At 34.6% G+C, this 22,821-nt stretch overlaps 1 protein-coding gene across 3 annotated transcripts in view; it reads right to left on the minus strand.

The window, feature by feature from the left end:
* DMXL1 (Dmx like 1) overlaps positions 1-22,821 on the minus strand; it is a 125,156-nt gene that overhangs the window by 87,302 nt on the left and 15,033 nt on the right. For all 3 annotated transcript variants that reach the window (XM_059175799.1, XM_059175798.1, XM_059175800.1), the window contains exons 2-9: positions 21,209-21,334; positions 18,306-18,377; positions 15,426-15,504; positions 10,460-10,592; positions 6,505-6,571; positions 5,032-5,210; positions 2,618-2,807; positions 620-788 (exon numbers count right to left, since the gene is read on the minus strand). In XM_059175799.1, the coding sequence (XP_059031782.1) occupies positions 620-788; positions 2,618-2,807; positions 5,032-5,210; positions 6,505-6,571; positions 10,460-10,592; positions 15,426-15,504; positions 18,306-18,377; positions 21,209-21,334 (1,015 nt within the window). The remainder of the gene's footprint in view (positions 1-619; positions 789-2,617; positions 2,808-5,031; positions 5,211-6,504; positions 6,572-10,459; positions 10,593-15,425; positions 15,505-18,305; positions 18,378-21,208; positions 21,335-22,821) is intronic.

The following is a 22,821-nucleotide window of genomic DNA, read 5'->3' on the forward strand; positions in this document are numbered from 1 at the left end:
TAAGTTTCTTAACTCTTTCAGTTATAACTTCTACATATTTCTGTCCTACTTCTGGAAGATCACCTAAGACTAAGCATTAGACATGTTTTATTGTTTTGTTTTATTTTTTTAAGATTTTATTTATTTATTTGCCAGAGAGAGAGAGAGCCCAATCCGGGGGAGAGGCAGACAGAGGAAGAAGCAGGCTCCTCACTGAGCAGGGAGCCCGACTGGGACTCCATCCTAGAACCCTGGGATCATGACCTGAGCCAAAGGCAGATGCTTAACTGAGTGAGTCACCCAGGCATCCCTACATGATGATTTTATTTTAACAACTATACAGTAGTTACAAAATACTATTCTACGGTGTTAACCTGTTAAGTTTTAGCTCAAATCGCAACTTCTGAATAAACTAATGAAGGATCTCAATGACTTATTAAGATCTTAATCACAAACCAAATCATAGCTTTAAAAAGCAAACAAGTAAGCAAAACCCCATTTTTACGTAATTAGTGAGCTGGCTATAATGAAAAGTTAGATAAGCAACTTTTCTTACTTATTCAAAACTAGAAGTAAAATGTCTTTGTTATAAAATTAATTACTCAAGTTCAAGAACAGTTGTTGAACAGCGTTCTATTACCCGTGGCTGGGTTGATGCTGGCAGCAATATGAAAGTGGCAAAGTGCGTTGGCATGCAGCGGAGCATTTCTGTGGACATGATGAGGGTCCTGCTGGTGTGGCAGGTATCCAGTATGCGCTACGACGGGAAGTGATCTCCTCCGACCTCTGCGAAAATGTCTCAGATTTACCTATACCAGTAAAAACAAAGTAAAACCAGTGGCCACAATGTCATAAGCATATACATATGTATGGGTTACAAAATGATTATTAGACATTATTCTCTACTTCATTTCTCCATTTTAACTAATTTTTAATTCCAGTATAATTAACAGCATTACATTAGTTTGAGGTATACAGTATAGTGATTCCACAATTCTACACATTACACAGTACTCATCATGGTAAGTGTACTCTTACTGACTTATTTCAAATATCCTTTATTTTAGAAGAGATTATGTGTACAAACATCTTTCAGTACTTTTGTGCAGCAAATTTGAAATCTGAAAAATAAGCTTAGAACTCAACTGCCTAACTTTTTTAAACCATCACAAATATTTTGCAATTTTTATTTGGTTTATTTTTCTGGTAAGTAATTTTCTAAAACAGAAGTTCACAGCAGTGTATCTGTGGATAATGATGTCTCTATGAATACTATTCCCTTTGTGTCCAATTTATTCCCTATGACCATAAAGCACTGAACAATATGCCCTCATACATTACGATGATATTTCAAGTGGCATGGCTGACTTGCTAAGCTTTTTCAAAGATCACTTCATTTGACTCGTAAGGCAGAGTGCTGATATTTATTTATTCTCATTTTTCATCTGATAAAACAGTTTCTACAGAATGCAAGGTCACCTAAGCATAGAATGAGAGTCTTCATTCCTAGGTAAGACCTCTTTCAGCTGTTATTACACATAACCATTCTATCAGTTGTTAAGTCTCTAGGCAATATATATTTACTTATATTCTGAGCCCTGAGAATACTCTCCAAATTTGACAAATAGTTTTTCCATAATTATACAAAGCATTCAAAGACAAATCACCTTCTGATTTCCATATCAAGAAAATAAGAATCTCTATTACTGGTGTATGTTCAACTAATTTATATATGAAAAATGTACTTTTACTTTCTATACTAATCAGTAAAATAAATACTTCAAGGGCACCTGGGTGGCTAAGTCAGATGAGTGTCACACTTGATTTCAGCTCAGGTCATTATCTCAGGGTCATGAGATCACGCCCCTGGTCGGGCTCCACAGTGGGCGTGGAGCCTGCTTAGGATTCTTGCTCTTGCTCTCCCTCTGCACCCTGCCCCATCATACTTTCTTGTTCTCTAAAAACAAAACAAAAACCCACCAAAAAAAAAACAACTTAAAGTTCTGGGAGGTTCTAAAGATGAGAAATATAGGGGTGCCTGGGTGGCTCAGTAGATTAGGCATCTGCCTTCAGCTCATGTCATGATCCCAGGTACCTGGAATCGAGTCCCACGTCAGGCTCTTTGTTTGGTAGAGAGCCTGCTTCTCCCTCTGCCTTTCCCCTTGCTTGTGCTCTCTTTTTCTCTCTCTCTCTCAAATAAATAAAAATCTTATATAAAAAAAAGGTAACATATACAGAACAGAATCTGATAAACCATTCCAATCATTCCTATAATTATGTCAGGACAAAACACCCCAATCTCTAAACAAAGTAAAAATATAAACTATTTTTACAGCCAAATCTTTGCATTCTCAGATTTTCATTTGTTATTTTAGCTAAGTGTAATCTTCCTTTTGTTATCATCAGTTAACCTAAGATAAACTTCATAATTATAAGTAGTTTAATGCTCTTAAATACTTAGGCATATTTCTTAAACCAAATAAAATAGAAAGTTTTCTGAGAACTGTTTTCCTAACGTACATATTTTTTCATAACTAACCATATACTTTGAATATTAATTAGGATGGATGTTACAAAAAAGGCAAATTACAAAAGGTTTTAACACTTGTAGGAAATAACACCTAACAAAAGCACTTACATCTAAAGTATTTTGAGCTCGTTCCTTACTGGAAACATTTCTTTTGAAGTTATTTGTTAAATTAATTGGTTCGGCCCAATGGTTGCAGTCACCTCCATAGAGCAAACAATCATTTGGTAAAAATGTCTCTACCCAAAGACGACATACATTATCTTTGCAGCAAGTCAACAATACATTACATACAGAAGCCCTGAGGAATAAGAAAATTTTAGAGGCAAAAATATAAATCTCAGACAGTATAACATTCTGTAGTGTTTCTGTAATTCATTAAATGCACACAACAAAGGTACTGATGAAAAAAATGTCAATACACATTTATGCAATGTATTTAGTAAAAACCATTAAAATTGAGTGGGTATTTTATTTCATCACAGCAAATGCCTGCTAACCTATTTCTTTTCTGCCTAGAATTTGGTAGTTCTTGTTTTAGGAACCTAAGATTCTCCATACAGCCAAAGAACAAAGACTGAAACAATGCCATAATCTTTCAGTCAATAAACAAGAAAAAAACCTACAACTTCTTTTAGAATGTTCTGATTTATTCAGTGGATGGTTACCATTCAGATTCCTTCATAATGCTTCATTTTTGCTTTCTATAAAGCTACACATGCACTAGTCAGTGACAAACTACACTATTTAGTATACTTATTCTCTCCTTGCTTAACATTTGCAAAAAGCAGTGACTACATGAATAGAAAAATCATGATGAAATAATTACCAGCCACCTCCTTCCCTATTATTGACTTCTAATGAAGTTTAATGAAATCTTTCCACTTTCACTGTCTTTCCAGTCACAAAATAAGAGCAAGATCAATTACATACATATTAATAAACATGATAAGCATCAAGAGCTCAAACGTTGAACCCCCATCAACAAAGAGTACCTTTTATTGGGTAACTCATTAAAAAAAAAAAAAAAGAAAGAAAGAAAGAAAAAGAAGTCACAATATCCTGTAGCAGACACATATTCAAACATATCAGATTTTTAAAAGATCAGTAAAAGGCTTTTATCAAGTAACTCAGTAAGTTAAAAATAAAAAGGAAATCAAAATATTCTGTAGTAGTCGCTTTGTTAAACAGAGCTGCTTGATTTAAAAAAAGGTCTCTAACAAAGGGAAGAAAGGAAAAACCAGCATGTTTTGCATGGGTTGCTCTCCCCTTCAGCTTCCCTCCTCTGCTCTCTCACCTCTCCCATCCCCCCCCCCCCCCCCCACTCTCCAGACTTTTTTCCCTTTCCATTCACTTTCTGAGCCTCTCTCCCTCTGTGCTCTACCCGCAGTGCTTTGCTTCTCAGGCTTAAAGGCCATTCTCCATTTCGACCTCTCCCCACATGCTAGGGCCCTACTCCTTCCCTTTCTCAATCCTGTTTCTCCCTCTCTTTCCCTCCCTCATGTCTAAACCCACACAGTATACAATGCCAAGAGCAAACCATAATCGAAACTATGGACTTTCAGGTGATAATGTGTTGATGCAGGTTCATCAATTATAACAAATATATCACTCTGGGGGAGGCTATCTATGCATGTGTGAGCGCAAGGGATATGTGGGAAGTCTCTCTACCTTGTCCTCAACTATTGCTATGAACCTTAAACTATTCTTTTAAAATCAGTCTTAATACACATTTTTAAAAATTTGAATATACTCTGCTGGCTCAAAAGAACAAAACTAAAGTCAACAAATGACCCAGGTATCCTACCAAAGATCAGTGTTTAAGGAAAAACTGTACTGCTCCATGATGTGGCCAAATTGAAAATGGTCATGAAACAAAAAGCAATTTCTACCTACAGTTAAGAAACAGGTCTCTGTGCTTACTAAGTACAGGCAAAAATCCAATGGGATATCAGGTCTTGCAAGGGTCACAGGAAAGAAAGGAAGTACTGACAGGTGTGCTAGAGTATGCAAGTATAGGTTAAAATAATACCTAGTTCAGGGCAGAGTAATCTATTACCACACTCTCTTCTCCACAAAAATGCTGAATACAGTTAGAGCAATGTTTGAGACCTTACAGTATATCCTCTCAATAAAGCAGTTAAAAACAAAAAGGAAACCAGAAGACATACACAGAGAAGGTACCAGATGAGGGAGTGAAATATGAAAAATTCCACGCAAATGACAATATGGGGAATGACTAAGAGACAAAAGAATAGGACACTTAACACAAAGAAGGAAAGACATACAACTCTGTCACTTAAAGGCATCTAAGATGGAGGTAAAGCATCCTTTCACATGGCTTTCCTCTGAAGTGTCAATCATAGCTGACCCACGGCTAGACATCTGTAGGCCAAGGACTACCTAATATTACTAAAATCTTCCTAGGCAAAAGTCCTACAGCTATAAATTCTTAAAGTAAGAAGAGCAGTCAATGTCAAAATGACATTCTCTTAATACACAGATAAAAGGACTAAATTGCTGACCTAGGCATGTATTTGCTTGTTTTACGCCAGGAAAATCCATTTACAGCTCGAGGATGGGCCAGATACACAAAGGAAAAGTCCATTTCTCCTTGGGATTCTTTTTCTGAACTTTTATCCGGAGAGGTAACAGCTGTCCGCCAGTTTTCTACATTATACCATACCTTTAAAAGACAGTCATCCTGATAAGGAAAAAAAAAAAAGAGAAGTAAAACATCCAAATAAGAATTAAAGATTCAGTCAAAGAGCAAGGGAAAGAATTTTCTCCACAATCACAGAAATTTAGGGATAGGAGGAATGGTGGGGCATGGGGAAGATGAGAAGAAAATCTCTAATTCTGATAGTTTTCTATCAGCATTCCATCATTGTGCATTGAGAATTAAAATGTGTGAATGTGTACTTTGCAAGAAGTGGATCAAGGAAAATGCTAGTTACCATGCAGTATGCTAAATGGAGTCACTTGAGGAAGACTGCTAAATGAAGGGATCATCTTCCCACTTAGCCAAATATCAAACAACAAAGCATTACCACCAGCAGGGTTATGAAGACTGCTAATCTTTGAAAACGAGACTTTTTATGAAGTATCATATGAATGTTCAAAGAAAGTGCTGAAGATGATAACAAGGAGTTAATAGCTACTATTATAGAAAATATTCTAAGTATAATTAAAGCAGCATCTCTTAATTTGGGGAGTAAGGGAAAACAAGGTAATTAGAATGTACCACATTTTGCTTTTAAGCTACAAATGCATTCCCACACTTAAAGTCAATCAGAATGAACAGCTTTACTTGTCTCCTAACAACCCCCCCCCCCTGAGAATTTAGGGTATGTCACATCCCCTGTCTACAGAAAGCTATGATCCATGAGAACAATTAACTTCACACAGTCAGTTGTGAGTGAACTATTTGGTGAACGAATAATTACAAATAAATAATTTCAAGGAAATATACTGTTCTGACATCGGCAGGTAAAAACTTGAAAATGGTTACAAATGTCCCTCTAGAAAGTCTATAAATTCTTCTATTTGCTCAAAAAAGATTAACCAGTTGACCAAAATCAAAAACTTGGTATATGGGGCGCCTGGGTGGCTCAGTGGGTTGGGCCTCTGCCTTTGGCTCAGGTCATGATTCTGGGGTCCTGGGATCGAGTCCCACATCGGGCTCTCTGCTCAGCACGCGGCCTGCTTCTCTCTCTCTCTGTCTGCCTCTCTGCCTACTTGTGGTCTCTCTCTGTCATATGAATAAATGAAATCTTTATTAAAAAAAAGTTGGTAAATGGCAGCTTTATATCCAGATATACCATTCTCTTTTCCAATTATACCATACTGCCTTTTAACACATAATATTTAGCCCGGTTTTTGCGATTTAACATTTTAATAGAAAATATTTTCAATGTCAATACATTAAAAGAATGAAACCAGTTCCTGTTTTTGATGTTTCAAAATAAACCAATAGCAATAGCATTTTCATAAATTACCTTCCCAGCAGTGGCAAAAAATTCTCCATCTGGTGAAAATTTCATTAGATGAATTTGGGAAGCAGTTCTGTAAATCAAACAGGTAAGAAATAATTTTTAAGGAAAATTAGAATTCAATATTACTTCTATTCAGCAACTTGCAATTTTGTGATAATGCAAGTTTCAAACTCAATTTTAAGTATATCTCACAATTATAAAATAAGTATAAATGTTTAAATTAAATATAAAAATTATTTTTATGTGAAATTATCTATGTATAAGAATCATTCAAGAATTACTGATATTATTAGTCTTTAAAGCTTAGGACAAAGAATCATAGCTTTCATTGCCTGAGAATATGATAAAGAGAAAGGTTTCATTTTCTAGTTTGCAAATTAAATTTCGAAAATCATGAGATATCTATATTCTAATATACATTTTCATGGACAATAAATCAAAATTTTGAAATCAATTCTCCCTTAAGGTAGCATTTACGTAAAGATTATATGTGGGATACTGGGGGACTTGTAAGCAGGCTGGAGTCAGCCTGCCAGCTTGACCCATATACTCTTGGCACACACTTGCCTTTTTCTTTTTCAAGAAGCTTTGGCTCTTGTCCCTTCAGTGCCTTCCCTTCTGGCCAACCCTATATGCTGATCTCAAGAGCACCCTCACTATCACTGCTTTCCTTTTCTTCACCCCATTTCATGCTTAGATAAATCTGTCTTAAATTTACTGGTAAAGGAGGCCAAAGAGGAATTCTGTCATAGTTCATTCCAAATTAAGATAACTTCTTCTAGGAAACAAACTGAGGATTGCTAGAGGAGAGGTGGGATGGGGTAACAGGGTGATGGGCATTAAGAAGGGCACTTGATGAAATGAGCACTGGGTGTTAGAGGCAACTGATGAATCACTAAACTCTACCTCTGAAACTGATTAAAAAAAAACAAACCCTCTTCTTCTTGATTTTAAATGTAATAAATATTTAATCAAAAACACTGATACATATGTATGAAAAGAAGAGAATGAAATCATCAGTTTCACCTATACCACAACACCTATATCCAGGGAAAACTACTGCTAACGTTTTAACACACAGACTTCCAGACCTGTCTCTCCACCCTCCCTCTCTATCTACTTTCTGTCGTTGGATATAGGGGAGAAGGGGATAGGAAGTGAGGTCATATTTACAGTTTGCTTTGTAATATTTATTTTAAAGTATGTAACAACCATATGTGTATATCAGTGTGTATAGGTCTGTATTATTTTACTGGCTATGCTATTTCCATTACAGACACATGCAATACCTCAAAATAATTTATTTAACTACTCCTGCTATTTACTCATTTTTGCTGGTACAAAAAAAGTGGTGCAGTGAACATCCTTGTATATGCATTTTTATGCACCTGCTTAATTCTAAAGATATTCTTAAAACAAATAGTTAAAAATGCCTGATATCCATGGAAATCCTCTCCATGATTGTGACCTTTGTCTCCACGTCTTCTCAAAATAGCAGCAGATCCTTTTGAAGAGGAAATCAGTCCTCAGCACAAAATCCTAAAGAGCTTCCCAACTTAGAATAAAAGGCAAAAGCCTCACAATAACCTCCAAGCAGTCTTTACTCCAACCACAAGCTATGCACACCCTGACCACAGAGTCTGCACTTGAGATTCCCTCTGACTACAACATGCTTCTTCTAGACATCCTTGCACATGGCTTCCTCCCTCACTTCCTTCAGGTCTACACTCAGAAGTCACCTCTACTCTTCTTCCTCTTATCCTATTCACCTTTCTCTGGCTGTTAGATGTTCATCTAACATGTGTAAAAAGTGTTTTAAAGGCATCACAAAAGGAATGTGATCAAACTATGTTTAAATGTGATCCGGTTGGCGTAATCATCAGCTGCTCCTAAACTGAAACCCAAGCGTCATGGCTTTTCTGCTTCATTAAATAACCATTTCAGACAAATAGTATGTGCAGTCCAAGTTACTACTGTGGGCTCTGATCTTGATTTAACTTAAGATTCTTCCCCTCTCCCAAATGCACGAGAAACACATTTCAAATTTTCAGTTCAACACACAGAAGCCCTTCGGTGAAGGCAATATAACACTTTGCTACTTCCTCTCCACAAGCTTACATGAAAGGCTCCAGAGCAAAGACAAATCTTGCTGAAGAATTTTCTTGGCAAAATCCTATTCCTTTTCTGTATGTTAACCCTTTTTAAATCCCTTTTAAAATGCATATGACCTAACTGAGAGGTGCAAAACACATGGAACCAACTGCTCTGAAACCTCCTTTCTAAACTTTATACCAGGTCTACATTACTCTCACTTTAATATCTAATGTATTTCTTATTACTGTTTCATATAATATTGACTCAGAAAGAATGCCATTTAACATTCTGTCATATAGATTTCCTGGTTTATAGTCTTTCCCCACCTGGTCAATGCTATATTCCAAACACTTTTACCACTGCCTTGAAACACGATAAACACTCAGCAAATATTTGCAGCATTAATGAATGAAATTTGGAGTTAGTATCTCAAGGGCATAAAAAAATTAAGCCTGTCAATTCATACTTCCAAGTTGCTCTTCAGAAAAATATCAACTGCACTCCCTTATTAATAGAATATGAGTACCTGTTCTGTAAACACTCACTAATAATGGATATTATTTTTCCTGTTTTTCTGGATATTTTGCATTTCTTGATTTTGAGTGAGGTCCATCAGTTCTAATTTAATTTGCTATTATTGATATGTACTATCATTTACAATTTTCTTCATTGTTCATTTTTGTTTGCTATTTTTTTCTAGTTAATTTTTAAGACCTCCTTTTAAAAAAAGGCATTAACTCCAAATTGCAAATATTTCCCCTTAACATTTTAGTTTCCTTGCTTTACAGGAATTTTTCACTGATATGGTCACAACTATTGATGTTTTCCTCCCCCTTCCTTTCAGTTTCTAGTTCTGGCTTCATACCTAGAATGTCTTTCCTAATCTAAGGCAGCATTTTTCATGTAACAGTGATAGAACAGAAACATCAAATGTTAAATTTCCTAGTAGCCACACTTGGCAAAAGTAAAAAGAAACAGGTGAAATTATTTTATTTAAGGGGAGCTGGGTGGTTCAATTGGTTCAGTGTCTGCCTTTGGCTCGGTTCATGATTCTGGAATCCCAGGGATTCAGATCCACAGCACTGTGCTCAGCCAGGAGCCTGCTTCTCCCGCTCCTTCTGCCCCTCCCACCACTCATGTGTGCACACATGCTCTCTCTCTCTCTTTCTCATGCACTTTCAAATAAAAAAAATCTTAAAGAATAATAAATTATTTTATTTAAGCTAGTATATCAAATATTATCAACATGTAATCAATAAAAAAAACTAACAATAACTTATATTGTTTTCCTTTGTGTTAAGTTCTTGAAATCCAGTATGTACGTATACTTACAGTACATCTCAATTCAGACTGGCCACATTTCAAAAGTGTACGTCACTAGTTGCTACCATAATAGACATTGCAATTCTAAATTACGAATATTCACCTGTATTTTCTTCTAGTATTTGTTTCATTGTATAGAAATTCAGTGGTTCCTTCTTTTGACACTTCTTATGGTGTCAGATATGAAACAGACTCTATTTTCATTTTCTTCTCCAAAGAGCTACCAAGGTTGCCCCATGATATAAAATGACAACTTATATATCTCCCTGTCTCCTTTTATATAATTTAGCAAGTTGCTATTTAATGATAATCACACAGGCTTAACCAATTTCTTATGTTTCTTTCCAAGTATTTTATTCAATAATTTAAAAAACTGGATCTGCAGAACATGGGAAATTGTGCATCCCCTGTATATAAGAAAAGACCTATCACAGAATAAGAAATCTTCTTTGTTAGTGTAGTTTTACACAAACTAAAAGGCATTTATAATAAAACCCACATGAACAGGTTTATCACTTTAATCCCCTAATTAATTGCTTACTTGCAATGCCAAATGCATCTCCAGTTCCCCAAATTAAGATCTGTTTTATCTGGATTTTCATCTTCAGATGGTTTCTCCAAGTTAGCATTGGACCACAGTTGCAAACAGCTAGAACCAGTTAAAAGACGATTGCCTAAAAATATATATATATATATATATTATTTACTACTTATTATTTAGGTATTTAATTAGTGAGTTAAGTCACATGGTCAAGAGTTTCACATAATAATATAAAAACAACACAACTTCTAAGAAAAGTTAAATAACAAAAAGACGTGGGGGAGAGGGAAGGAGGCTGTATTTTAATTTTGTTGAAGCGGCTTGGGAAAAAAGGGACTACGTCATATAATCTCTAATTTAACAAATATTTAATGAGCATCTTCTTTGCACCAGGCACTGCACTAGACACGGGGAAGGATACAATGACAAAAGAAGCACTGTCCTTTTTCACGATGACTTCACATTCTGGTAAAGACGTACTGTAAAGAGAGACATGAAGTCGTGCAATTTCAAATAAAGTCCCAAGAAGGATTCATAACCTGGTTTATGGTTAAGAAATAAGGTGCACAGTAGACTTGGAAAAATAAATAAGGCTGAAAAAGTTTCTGGGGTCAGACTGCATTTTCAAAGTTTATAAGGAATTTGGACCGTGTTATAGAGAGTTGGGAGCTTTAAGTGTGTAGGGGTTACATAAGTGGATGTATATTTTAGAACAAGTTGTCTGAAATGGGGTGGGGGATGTCAACAGATGGACTTGAAGAGGACTGTAAATTTCCCTCCTCTGAGATAATATGCAAAAGTTATCTGTATAGCATGTACATTTTTCTAGAGAGGTAATCCATAATTTTCACCATGCTTTCAAAGGCTCCACTATACAAAGAAAGGTAAAGATTCATTTTAAAAAATAAGACTAGAGATAGATGAGATTGGGGAAAACAAAAATACAGGGAAACCTGATTAAGTGACTATAATACACAAAGGAAATAATGAGGACCTGAATCAAATATGAAAATATGAAGCAAGGATTTGAAAGCCATTTCAAAAGCAGAATTTTCAAGGCTTGACACCAACTAATAAAAAGGAGATATCAGAGGTTTCCAGGACAGATTCTAACTTATGATTTGGGTAATTAAGAAGGCTGTGTTGTCATCCAAAGAAAAAAGAGAAAGAAAGAGACACAACTGTGGTCAAAAAGTTCAAAATAAGTAAGGCATTCACTTTGGCAATTAAGGACTGTGGATTTCTGTCTCTCTCGAAAGATCACTTTTTTTTCAAAAGAAAGTGGGTCTGTGACAAAACACAGACTGTAGATCAGAAACCCCTGTGTCTAAATCCCAAATAAGTCAATTAGTCATGTGAATTTGGTCTAGTGGGAAAAACTCAGCCTCAATTTTCTTCTCACCTTTAAAATCGGAAGTGTGTATAGAGTTGTCGTAATGATCAGCTATTACTGCATAACCCATCTAGCACAGGCTAGGCACTTAGCAGAAGCTCAATAAATAGTAGCAACCAGACAGAAAGTCTCATGAATGGATAAAAATAGCCTAGACAGCATAATTAGAGACATTTCATTCACATTTGGTTATTATTCCACTGTTTAGTATAACAAGAGACACAAGTTTGATTTTTTTTAAATTGAGATATAACATATAACATTCTATTTCCTTCAGGTATACAACATAATGATCTGATATTGCATATACTGCAAAATGGTCAGCACCATAAAATCTAGTTGATATCCATCATCACACATTGGTTACAACTTTTTTCTTGTGACACAAAAACTTATAAAACCTACTCTTAGCAACTTTCAAATATACAACTTAGTATTATTAACTATGGTCACCATGCCATACATTACCTCCCCAGGACTGATTTATTTGATAACTGGAATTTTGTACCTCTTGACCCCGCCCCTGCATCACGTATTTCATCCTGCCCCTCATTCCTGCCACTAATCTCACCTCTATATTTATGAATTTGGTATTTACAAATTTTCTTTAACATAAACTAAAGCTGAAATTAAGCTATACCATGAAAGGTTAAGAAATTAATACAGAATACAAAGTAATTAATCTGTTATGAAATGATACAAAAATAGTTAAGGTATGGTACAGAGTATTGACCTGCACACAAAGGGTGGAGGTATGAATAGTAAACTAGGGAAACAAAGCATAAAAAGTCTTAAAAAGAAAAATCTTATGATTTAAGTCAGATGCAATAGTGGATCAGAAGAAAACACAAAGGCACTACAGTGAATTTTAGTGGCATCATCTGAAAAACTTTCTTTATATCCCAATACCTGGCATATAGTTAAGTATCGATCAAAACCAAAAATACTAACACTTCACTTAAAATATTTAAAATTGGGGCGCCTGGGTGGCTCAGTGGGTTAAAGCCTCTGCTTTCAGCTCAGGTCATGATCTCAGAGTCCTGGGATCGAGCCCCGCATTGGGCTCTCTGCTCAAGCAGGGAGCCTGCTTTCTCCTCTCTCTCTCTCTGCCTGCCTCTCTGCCTACTTGTGATCTCTGTCTGTCAAATAAATAAATAAAAATCTTTAAAAAATATTTTTTTAATCTATTTATAAATAAAGTTCACTTGCAAAGATAATATACTAGTTGCTTCCAAATTTTTACTGCAACAATAACCTATTTCTTAACCAAACCATTATATTTCAAACTTTTTGATCATAAAAAGAAAAATAATAAACTTTTATGTAAATTTTAACTTAATCACAATAAAGAGATAATATTCATAAGCTGTTGTCAAGTCACTACTAGATAGTTAGGAAAATAAGTAATTATCTTTTGATACAACTCTGTAATGATGACAGAAGAATTTAACATTAATACTATCCTCTAAAGCATTATTACTGATAAACTGTACAAAATTTCAAAGCAATTGTTGCTATGTTATTACTAAAGAAATTTCACTTAACTCTAACGTGAAATGTTTTTATTGCGTTGTAAATATGACAGTTCAAGTACCTATTTTACTTGCTAACACTGTTTTTATAGGGCTCTTATAATTTACCAAGTACTTTCAAATACACTGCCATATCTGATCATTAAAAACCTAGCTTCTGAAATAGATACTACCTTAATTTATAACTGCATTAACCATTCTTTTTTTTTTTTTTAAAGATTTTTTTATTTTTTATTTTATTTGACAGAGAGAGATCACAGGTAGGCAGAGAGGCTGGCAGAGAGAGAGAGAGGGAAGCAGGCTCCCTGCTGAGCAGAGAGCCCGATGTGGGACTCGATCCCAGGACCCTGAGATCATGACCTGAGCCGAAGGCAGCGGCCTAACCCACTGAGCCACCCAGGCGCCCCTGCATTAACCATTCTTAATCTGTTAAGTAATTTCTTCATGATCATAAAACTTATAGTCAAGTATGTGAACATTTATTGAAAGCCTAATGTAATGTCCCCGCAAAGATAAATACTAAATAAAATAGAACCTCAGCTCTTGTCTAATCAAAAATTTAAACCATGTAGACAAATAACCACAATAGAATGTTGTGCTATAATAGAATAAGCTTATAATGTATCATCCAAATAGGAACTTTTCTGAGAGCAGAAGGTGACACTATTAATAATCATTGGAGAAACAGGTATTAACTGGGATATAAGTCTCACTAGTTATAGTAAAATTATACATAAACTGTTGTACTAAACTAAATGCCAACTTTGAACCTAAGTCTGACCTCTTTCCACTGTATGTATAAAATATACATATAGGTTACCAGCTAGAAGATATCAATCCTACATCCTTACATAAGAAAAAACATTTTAAAACACTGATTTTTTTTTAAAAAGTATCTCAAAAATAATCTTTTATCTTCTAAAATAATTTCCAAGGGTTCTGAACTTTGTTTTCTAAATAAACATTTTTCTCAGTCATTTCATGTAGTATAATAAGATGCAACTATCTTATCTAAACTAATGGTTTCTATGTTTCAAAGATAACTTCTTATATTCTAGAAATTTCTATATTTTGGGAACAGCTATATGATATGCAAACATGTCAAATTCCACATGTCCAAACAAAACCAATGTTCCACTATCTAGAACACCTACATATCTCTCTTCCACTTAGGATCACAGATATTCTCAAAATACTTTAAAATCCAACTGTCAAGTAATGTCAATTCTATCACCTATATGCATTTCATATCTATGTACTTCATTAGTCATGCAACACTAATTAAGCACCTATTACATTAAAGGTCCTGAAATAAATTCTTAGTTCTCATTCAGACTACTGTGAAAGCACACTGTGTAAAGGTAATTATAAGTAATTATAAATATTTATCCTCCTGTTCCTTTCAACTTACTGCTACCAGAAAAGTTGTACTAAACCATAAATCCTAGCTTGGCAAAAGCCACTTTCAAAACCTATAATATTTTGCTGGATAGTCAAAAAGAATGAAATTCAAATACCTTAGCATAGCTTTAAAGGCCTTTTATAATATGCTGCAGTCTTACTTCCTTATCACCAAACTCATTCCAGCCTTAATGAAGTTCTAAGCATTAAAAGAATGTATCTTGTGCTTTCTTTCTCTGTGCCTTTGCTCACTGCAGGAGACTGGTAAAATGGCTTTGGGATTTTAATGCAGAAATACATAGGTGATATATACACACATTATCTCTTCTTAAAATTCACTTCTTTTTCTCTCTTCCCATCTATCCCCACTCTTAATGTTAAAATCTACCTAATCATAGGACAAAAAGCTCCTCTTCAATGAAATTCTGATTTTCCAGAGAGTATGGTCTCTTTCCCAAAACAACAGGTATTATTATACTGAATATCTGTCTTCATTTCAGTACAAGCTCTACAAGAACATAATGTCTTACTTATTTTTTATTCCCAACAATCTCACACAAAGCAGAACTGAAATAAAGGAAAGTAATAAAAGAAACAGCCTAGGCAAGTGATGTTTCATTTCAGTTGATCCATTTCTTACCTGCAGGATCCCAAGTTATGTTGTGTGCTATTGATTCCAGAAAAAACTGGCCACTCTTCTGCCATTGACTATATAATTCCTAAAGTTAAAATTTAAAAACTCATTTAACCAATTAGTATTGGCAGCTTTTCTCTATCAAATATATACATTCATGCTTGTTATTCTCAATAATACAACATGCAATTTTTTTGGGGGTACAAATGACCATGCGGTCATTTTTAATGGGGAACAAAATGTTCAATACAGTTGAGAATTATAAGAGGTATGTGATAGAAGAGATTAGTGAGAGAATGAATACCTATTATTCCTGGAGGGCCAAAAGTCTGTCTTCAGCATAAACAACCAGTAAGTATATGCCAATTTGGACAACATTCTCATTAACCTCAGATTTTTGTAATATGATTACCTCATATTATTATAGTTACATATGTTTAATTTTAAGTGGGCCTGTGCTATCTGAGGCTTCCTTCTCTTTTAAGGTTTTATCCTCACCTGAGATCAAAAACTACACGAGAAAATGCAGATTACGAGATATAACACATCCATTATATTATATAAGATTTTTTCATTCATTATGCAACATTTTTTTCCAATTTTTTTACCAGTAAGTCAGTAAGAAATATATGTTGCAATAGGACCCCAAAAATAAACGCAATCTAAGTTTACCCTTATTACATGTGATGCACTGTAACATTTTCCATTTTACTTTCTTTTCTTTTAAATTCAGGCTGTGGTCTAAGTTGCTTTCACTAACCTCTGCAGGACTGAGACCCATAAACAACCTTTGAATGCAGTGGTTCTCATACTCTAGTACAATAACCTGAGATGTTTACTAAAAACTCCAATTTCTGAGATACATCTCCAAAGGTTCAGGCTCAAAAAAATAAGAATGAGGAATCTGTACTTTAAATGATCACCCCCATTGATTCCGATAGAGATGGTTTGCAGAATATGCTTTTATGAAATACTGCCTTGCAGGAATGGCTCTTAATCAGCGCATACATCAGAACCCTCTCTAGAACTAGACAGAAATGTCCACGCACAACCCCACCCCTACAGATATAGAAATAATCAGGGCAGGATCTGGACACATGCTCCAACTAGTGATCCTGAAGTGTTCCGCTCATGAAGAATCACCACCTTAAAAGAATTTTCTAGGATGGAAATAATTATTTTTTTTTAGAATGGAAATAATATCTTTTTTATGAGAATCTAGAGATTCTCTGAGACTCTATTCAGGAATTACAGATTCTGTGTACCTTCTAATAAGTCCTTTTCCATTTGATCCAGTTTTCCCCTTATTCATCAAGCTTTTTTTTTTACCCCTTTCTCCAAAGTCAGTGCTGCCTAAGAATAAACCAGACTTTTCTCACTGACTTTTTAGCATTACATTGTTATTTAGTACATGAGAAAATGAGCAAAAACTAAAATTCTTGATTCTACCCTTCATAATAAAGGCATTTTAACGTAACATACTGACTTTTTTTAAACATACTGACTTTAAAAAAAAAAAAGCCAGTTACCTTATTCCATAAATATTTATGGAGTACTATTTGAAATACATCATTCTGGGCAGAACAATCACTTATTTTTACTACTATCAATTACTAATTCACAGGTTATCAGGGCCTCTAATACTGGATTCATTAAGTAATATACAACACAAATATAAATCAGGGGAGGACTATTACTCTCTTTCCATGAAATTTTAAAATGAATATCAGTTAACCTAGAGAAAATGTTTTTTCATTTACACAAGGTAGGGGAAAGAATGCTCATATTAGGAATCATTACAGTTGGTTTTACTTAGTTCTGTGGCCCAGCAACTATTTCAATGATCAACAACTAATTTTCTTTGGGTACCTGCTGTCATATTTATAAAAAAGAAACAATAGCTATCATACTAAGACAGAGAGAATTTGTAAGACACTAATGAGCTAAGTGAAAAGGCAATGAAAATAATAAAAGGTATATATAAAGGTATATATATTATTAAAACATAATTATTTTTAGTTAGCATACTTCTGCACAGTTTTTGAGATCATGTCATTGTTCCAAGAGGCCCATGAAGAATGAATAGCTATTAACCAATTTTAAAATTGAGCAAAGAGCCTGGGAAGACTGATGGCTTAGGATCAAATGACTAGAAAGCAGCAGATAAAGAAAGAAAGCAGTTCTATGGTTCCTAAGATAATGTTCTTAAGACCATACTATGCTGATCCTCTTCCATATAATTTAAATCGCCAGTTTAATCTTCAGTAGAAATGGGTAAAATAACCTGGACTATTATATTTAGAATATTAAAGCACCCAAGAAATCTAATACTTATACACTGTTGTTTTCGCCAGTTTTCAGAACTATTTCTGAATATAGTTTCTTCATAAAGAAAAACACTTACTGACCTGTTAACAGTTATATTACATGATACAATAAGGGGGGGGGGAGTCCTGAAGGTAGCTTAAGACTCTGCAATTAAAACATGTAACTTTAAGAACAAAATATTTAAGAAAAAGCAGAAGTATATTAAAGAAGATAATAAAAACCAAAAACAAAGTGCCACACTTCACTACATAATGGTGTTTGCCATTAGCAATAAACTACCAAACTTAAAATTGTCGACTCTTCAAATACTTATTATAAAGGAAAATGTCAGAAGAAAAAAAACACATATAATTCGTCAACACAATCTGATTTACTTCTATTTCAATCTAAGATTTAGAACATATTTTAAATATGGAAGTGGCATTCAACATCTATTTTTTAATTATGGTATAATTTATATAATTTATCTGATGATCACTTTGATTTTAAACTCTTAAAAAGTGTCTTTTAATACTCAAGACATTTCAATTTCTAAAAGAAAAATGATAAATTACTGACCAAATTTTTCTTTTGCTTCGGTAGATTAACTGGTTCAAAAACAGAGATAACATTTCCATAGGATGCTGCAATCTTTTAAAAAGAAAAAAGAAAGAAAACTTATGGATATGTTAACTTACTTATGAATCAAAAGACGAAAGAAATAATACAAATTAAAATAAGCCCCCCAATTTCATTTACGAATACTTGAGAATATCAGTTTTAAGAGACCACCATACCTGAGTCAGAATTCCAGTACTGTCACCTACTGTGTAATCAGCAAGTTAATCTCTCTGTACCTCATTGTCTCTATCTACATTTAGAATATGCATAATACTATCTTCCTAATGGAATTAGGATTAGAGGATTAAAACAGCACCTGTAAAGCATCTATATATAATTACCTGTAAGATACATGGTAAATATTAATTCCTTTATCATAGAAAAAAATGTATTGATAGATTCCTTGTCAAGTGGAAATGAGATAGGATTTAATCCATTTCTAGGTTATCTGTCTTCAAAGTTCACAATTCTGTGTGTATTTAGCTTTATAAAAATAAAACTTAGATCTATTCCTTTGTAAACACTATAAGAAATGTATCTTTTTAATACTCCATTTTGTCTGAGTATTTTTAAAATTTACTCTTTCAATCAATGGCTCTGTTTTATAAGGTGGCTACTATTATAGCTTGGGTAAGCCACAATGAAGAACAATGAAATATCAGAAATAAGGACTGATAGATACAAAAACGAATGAGGGATAAAAATAAGAGAATATAATCTCAAAAAGAAGGGGATAAGCAATGAGGATGTAATATATAACAGAAAAAAAAACTTTCAATGGCTATTTTTAAGTGTTCTAAGAAGTTAAAAGGATATAGAAATCATCTTCACTGAGTCAGTCTGGGAGGCCTTATTGTGTTTGGGCTTTTAAGAGTGGGTAGGACTTCAAAGAGTGGTGAATATTCAATTATAGAAAAGGGGCATAACACAAGTATGAACACAAGTGCAAAGATTAGAAGAGGTGAAGTATGCCTGGAAGTGACAACCAGCCGAGATGGAACAGAATGTCCCTTCTAACAGAGTGAGATACATACGTCCAAAAACGCAGATCTAAGCCAGGTTGTACAGGGCCTCATGCCCAAGTGAACATACTGAACTTTCCCAAGGTAATGGGAGGCAAAGAATGTTTTTAAGATAAATGCAGATGAATTTTCTCATGAAAATTAATCTTACAGTAGAAAAAAAACCCCAGTAATGCTAAAATACTGGATGTCTACAGTATCAAGCAGCAGTTCCCATCTAAAGTATCATAACCTGCAAATTTTCTTCCTGTTATGGTGAGAAGCCGTTTATTTGTACGAATATCTGTGACCCAAAGGAAATCTGCCCTTTATGAAAATGACTATAAGGGGCACCTGGGTGGCTCAGTCCGTTAAGTACCTGCTTTTAGATCAGGTCATAATCCTAGGGTCCTGGTATGGAGCCCCACAGTGGGTGGCCCACTCCCTGCTCAGCGGGGAGCCTCCTCCCTTTCCCTCTGCCACTGCCCCTGCTTGTACTCTCTCTCTCTCAAAGAAATAAATAGGATCTTTAAAAGGAAAAAAAAAAAAAAATGACTACAAAACCAAATGACCCATCTATTTTAATCTAGACTGTCATGTAATCTAGGTTATCATCAAAACATAACTCATATTGCAAGTTATTAAATGGGATTTCCAACATAGCCAGGCCTGTGTGAGTGTAGATATTACAAGCAAGTTTCAATACAGTAATGAAGATTACAGAATTATAGAGCTGGAGACCAAACAAACATGAAGAGAAAAGAGGGAAGTCTCAAGGATTTTCAACATTCCGTAATAAAGATCATTTTTGTAATATAGTGAGAATGAAAGGTGTAAACAACAGAAAGATGAGAGACACTTTAATCTGTAAGGGGAAGGGACACAGAAGTAACACAGTAGTCCAAAAGACTGTAAGAGCTTAAACTTATTTTACCATAAATACCTCTACACTAGATACTAAGAGGTAACTTTTCAGACTGGCAGGTGCATTAGACATGATTAGATTAAAAAAAAAAATAAAAAGATTGGGTCCTTTTGATTCTTCACACAAAATATTCTAGTGGAATCATATAGTCCAATAATATATTTAATCATCTAGCAAAAAATTAAGTAAATCTGCAAAGTCCACCCCAATTTAGCTGTAAATATACCTAGACCTGGCCTGTGCCTACATGGTGCTATATTTAGCTATATACTATGCTGCCTACTAGCTATGACTTTACCTATTCTGCTACTGTATAGAACTATACTTCACCTGATACAGAATCATAACCTGTTACTTTTGTTGTTGTTGCTTTCCTACTTTCAAGGTTACTTGTTACTTTCATATGCAAATAGAAGTCCAAACAAAATTTTTCATTTTTCTTATAGACTTGGAATAAATTAATTTAAAAACTATGCATTTTAGAACAGTTGACCTCCATTTCAGTACAAAGTTTATCCAGAAATTATAAGGAAATACTCCTACAGCGAAAGAACAACTCTAACAAATGATTTCTCTCTAGTAGTTTATTTGTAAATAGATTGAAGGTTTACTGTCAATTCCTTTCCTTTAATCCAATCAGTTTTTAAATAAGTAAGCTTTAGACCTGTTCTACGGGTAATACTTCTTTATCAACTCACAGGAAAACATTATGCTGTATCTTCAGATTATGTAAGAACAGAATTCCTGTCAATCTGAAACATATCTGAGTCAGGAGTTTTGTTTTCTATGGTGCATCTCAGAGAGCCAAAAAAAATTTGTAGCTACATTGTCCTTGAAACAAAGCAAACTTCAAATTTGACAGGAAATACATACTTGGGAGATTATCCTGACAAAAAACATATTCAAAAGAAATCTCACATTACAAGATTACAAACCTTGCCTTGTTGCAATGAGCAGTCTACACATCCTACTTGAATATTTCCATGTTTAGCTCCTGGGATTATTTGTAATCTTTCAAAATCACTTCCCAGTATAACAATGTCACATCCAGATGCATAAGCCTAAAAAAGGGGGGGGGGGGATAAAAAGGATAAACTTGTCAAGAAAGTATTTATCATGTAGAATACTGGCATTAAATACTGTTTTAACTAAATATTATGTTTTAACAAAGCAATTTTAAATATCCCTTTAAAAAAAAACTTTATTATTTGAGAATATTTCCTTTACCTCTGATGATATTCAGTCCCATCAGCAAAATCAGTCAGTCCTGTCTGCAAAACATTCATTTCTTCCACCTCCACTGAATGCTACCACTATCTCCCTCCTCCACTACTATTAATAGTCTGCTTCCATTCTTGCTTGCTTCCCTCTAATTCCTTTCCACACAGTCATGCCTTTTTTTTTTTTTTTTTTTAAAGTAAACTCCACATTTAATGTGGGGCTCAAACTCATGACTCCAAGATAAGAGTTGTATGCTCTACTGACTGAGACAGCCAGGCACTCTGAAAAGAGTCAACTTTAAAAATGTTTATTAAAGGGGCACTTAGGTCCTCAGACAGTTTTAAGTCTGCCTTTGGCTCAGGTCATGATTTCAGGGTTCTGGAATCAAGCCACACACCAGGCTCCCTACTTGGTGGCAAGTCTGCTTCGTCCTCCTCCTTATGTGATCTCTCTTGCTCTCGGTCTCTCTAATATAAATAAATAAATGAATAAATCTTTAAAAAATGTTTATTAAAGCAAGAATTTGCCCTGCTTAAACCCCTTGATAGCTTACCCACTGCACTTGGAATAAAATCAACTCCTTGCCATGGTTCAATGCCCTTATTGTCCTAACTCTCCAAACTCATCCCAAGCTACTCTTTCTGTCCCCTCCATTGGCCCTGTCCCTACACTGCCTTTCCTTGTCCTAGAGCATATCAATCTTTTTCCACCTTACGGGGTCTTTTATTTATCTACCTTTCTCTGCCTGGTCTTTATCCACCTAGCTTTTTTCAACATTCATGTCTTAGTTCCCAACCACACAGACAGACAGACAGACACACACACACACACATACAGTCCCTTCCTCTCTCTCTTACATTACTTTCCATCACATTACTATTTATTCTTCTTCATAGCAGGTAACATGATTTGTAAGTATCTTGGCTATTATTCACTTTCATTAATGCAAGTTAAGTTACAAAACAGAACAATAGCATTCAAGTGTATCTTGCTTTCTGCTCTCACCTCCAATTCTAAATGAAGGGGCTTCTTTATAAATATCTACGGAATAAATGAAGTATTTAACTTCAAAAAACAGCCACCATGACCAAACAAATAAAAAGGTATAGTTCAAGGCTTGTTAGCAAGCATTTTATAGCTCTTTTTGAACTTTACAATTAGCAGAACTCTTCCAACCAGAATTTTTTTTTGTATATTTTTGTCTAACTTCTTAGATCACAGGAGTTTCTTCATGGCTTTCTTCTTGGAGTTTACTCATATAAGCCACCATGAAGTATGACACTGAGAACAAAACATCTATCACAAACTTTTCCCCAACCAAATATAG

Source organism: Mustela lutreola, chromosome 5, assembly GCF_030435805.1.
Source record: "Mustela lutreola isolate mMusLut2 chromosome 5, mMusLut2.pri, whole genome shotgun sequence".
NCBI classification, from domain to species: domain Eukaryota; kingdom Metazoa; phylum Chordata; class Mammalia; order Carnivora; family Mustelidae; genus Mustela; species Mustela lutreola.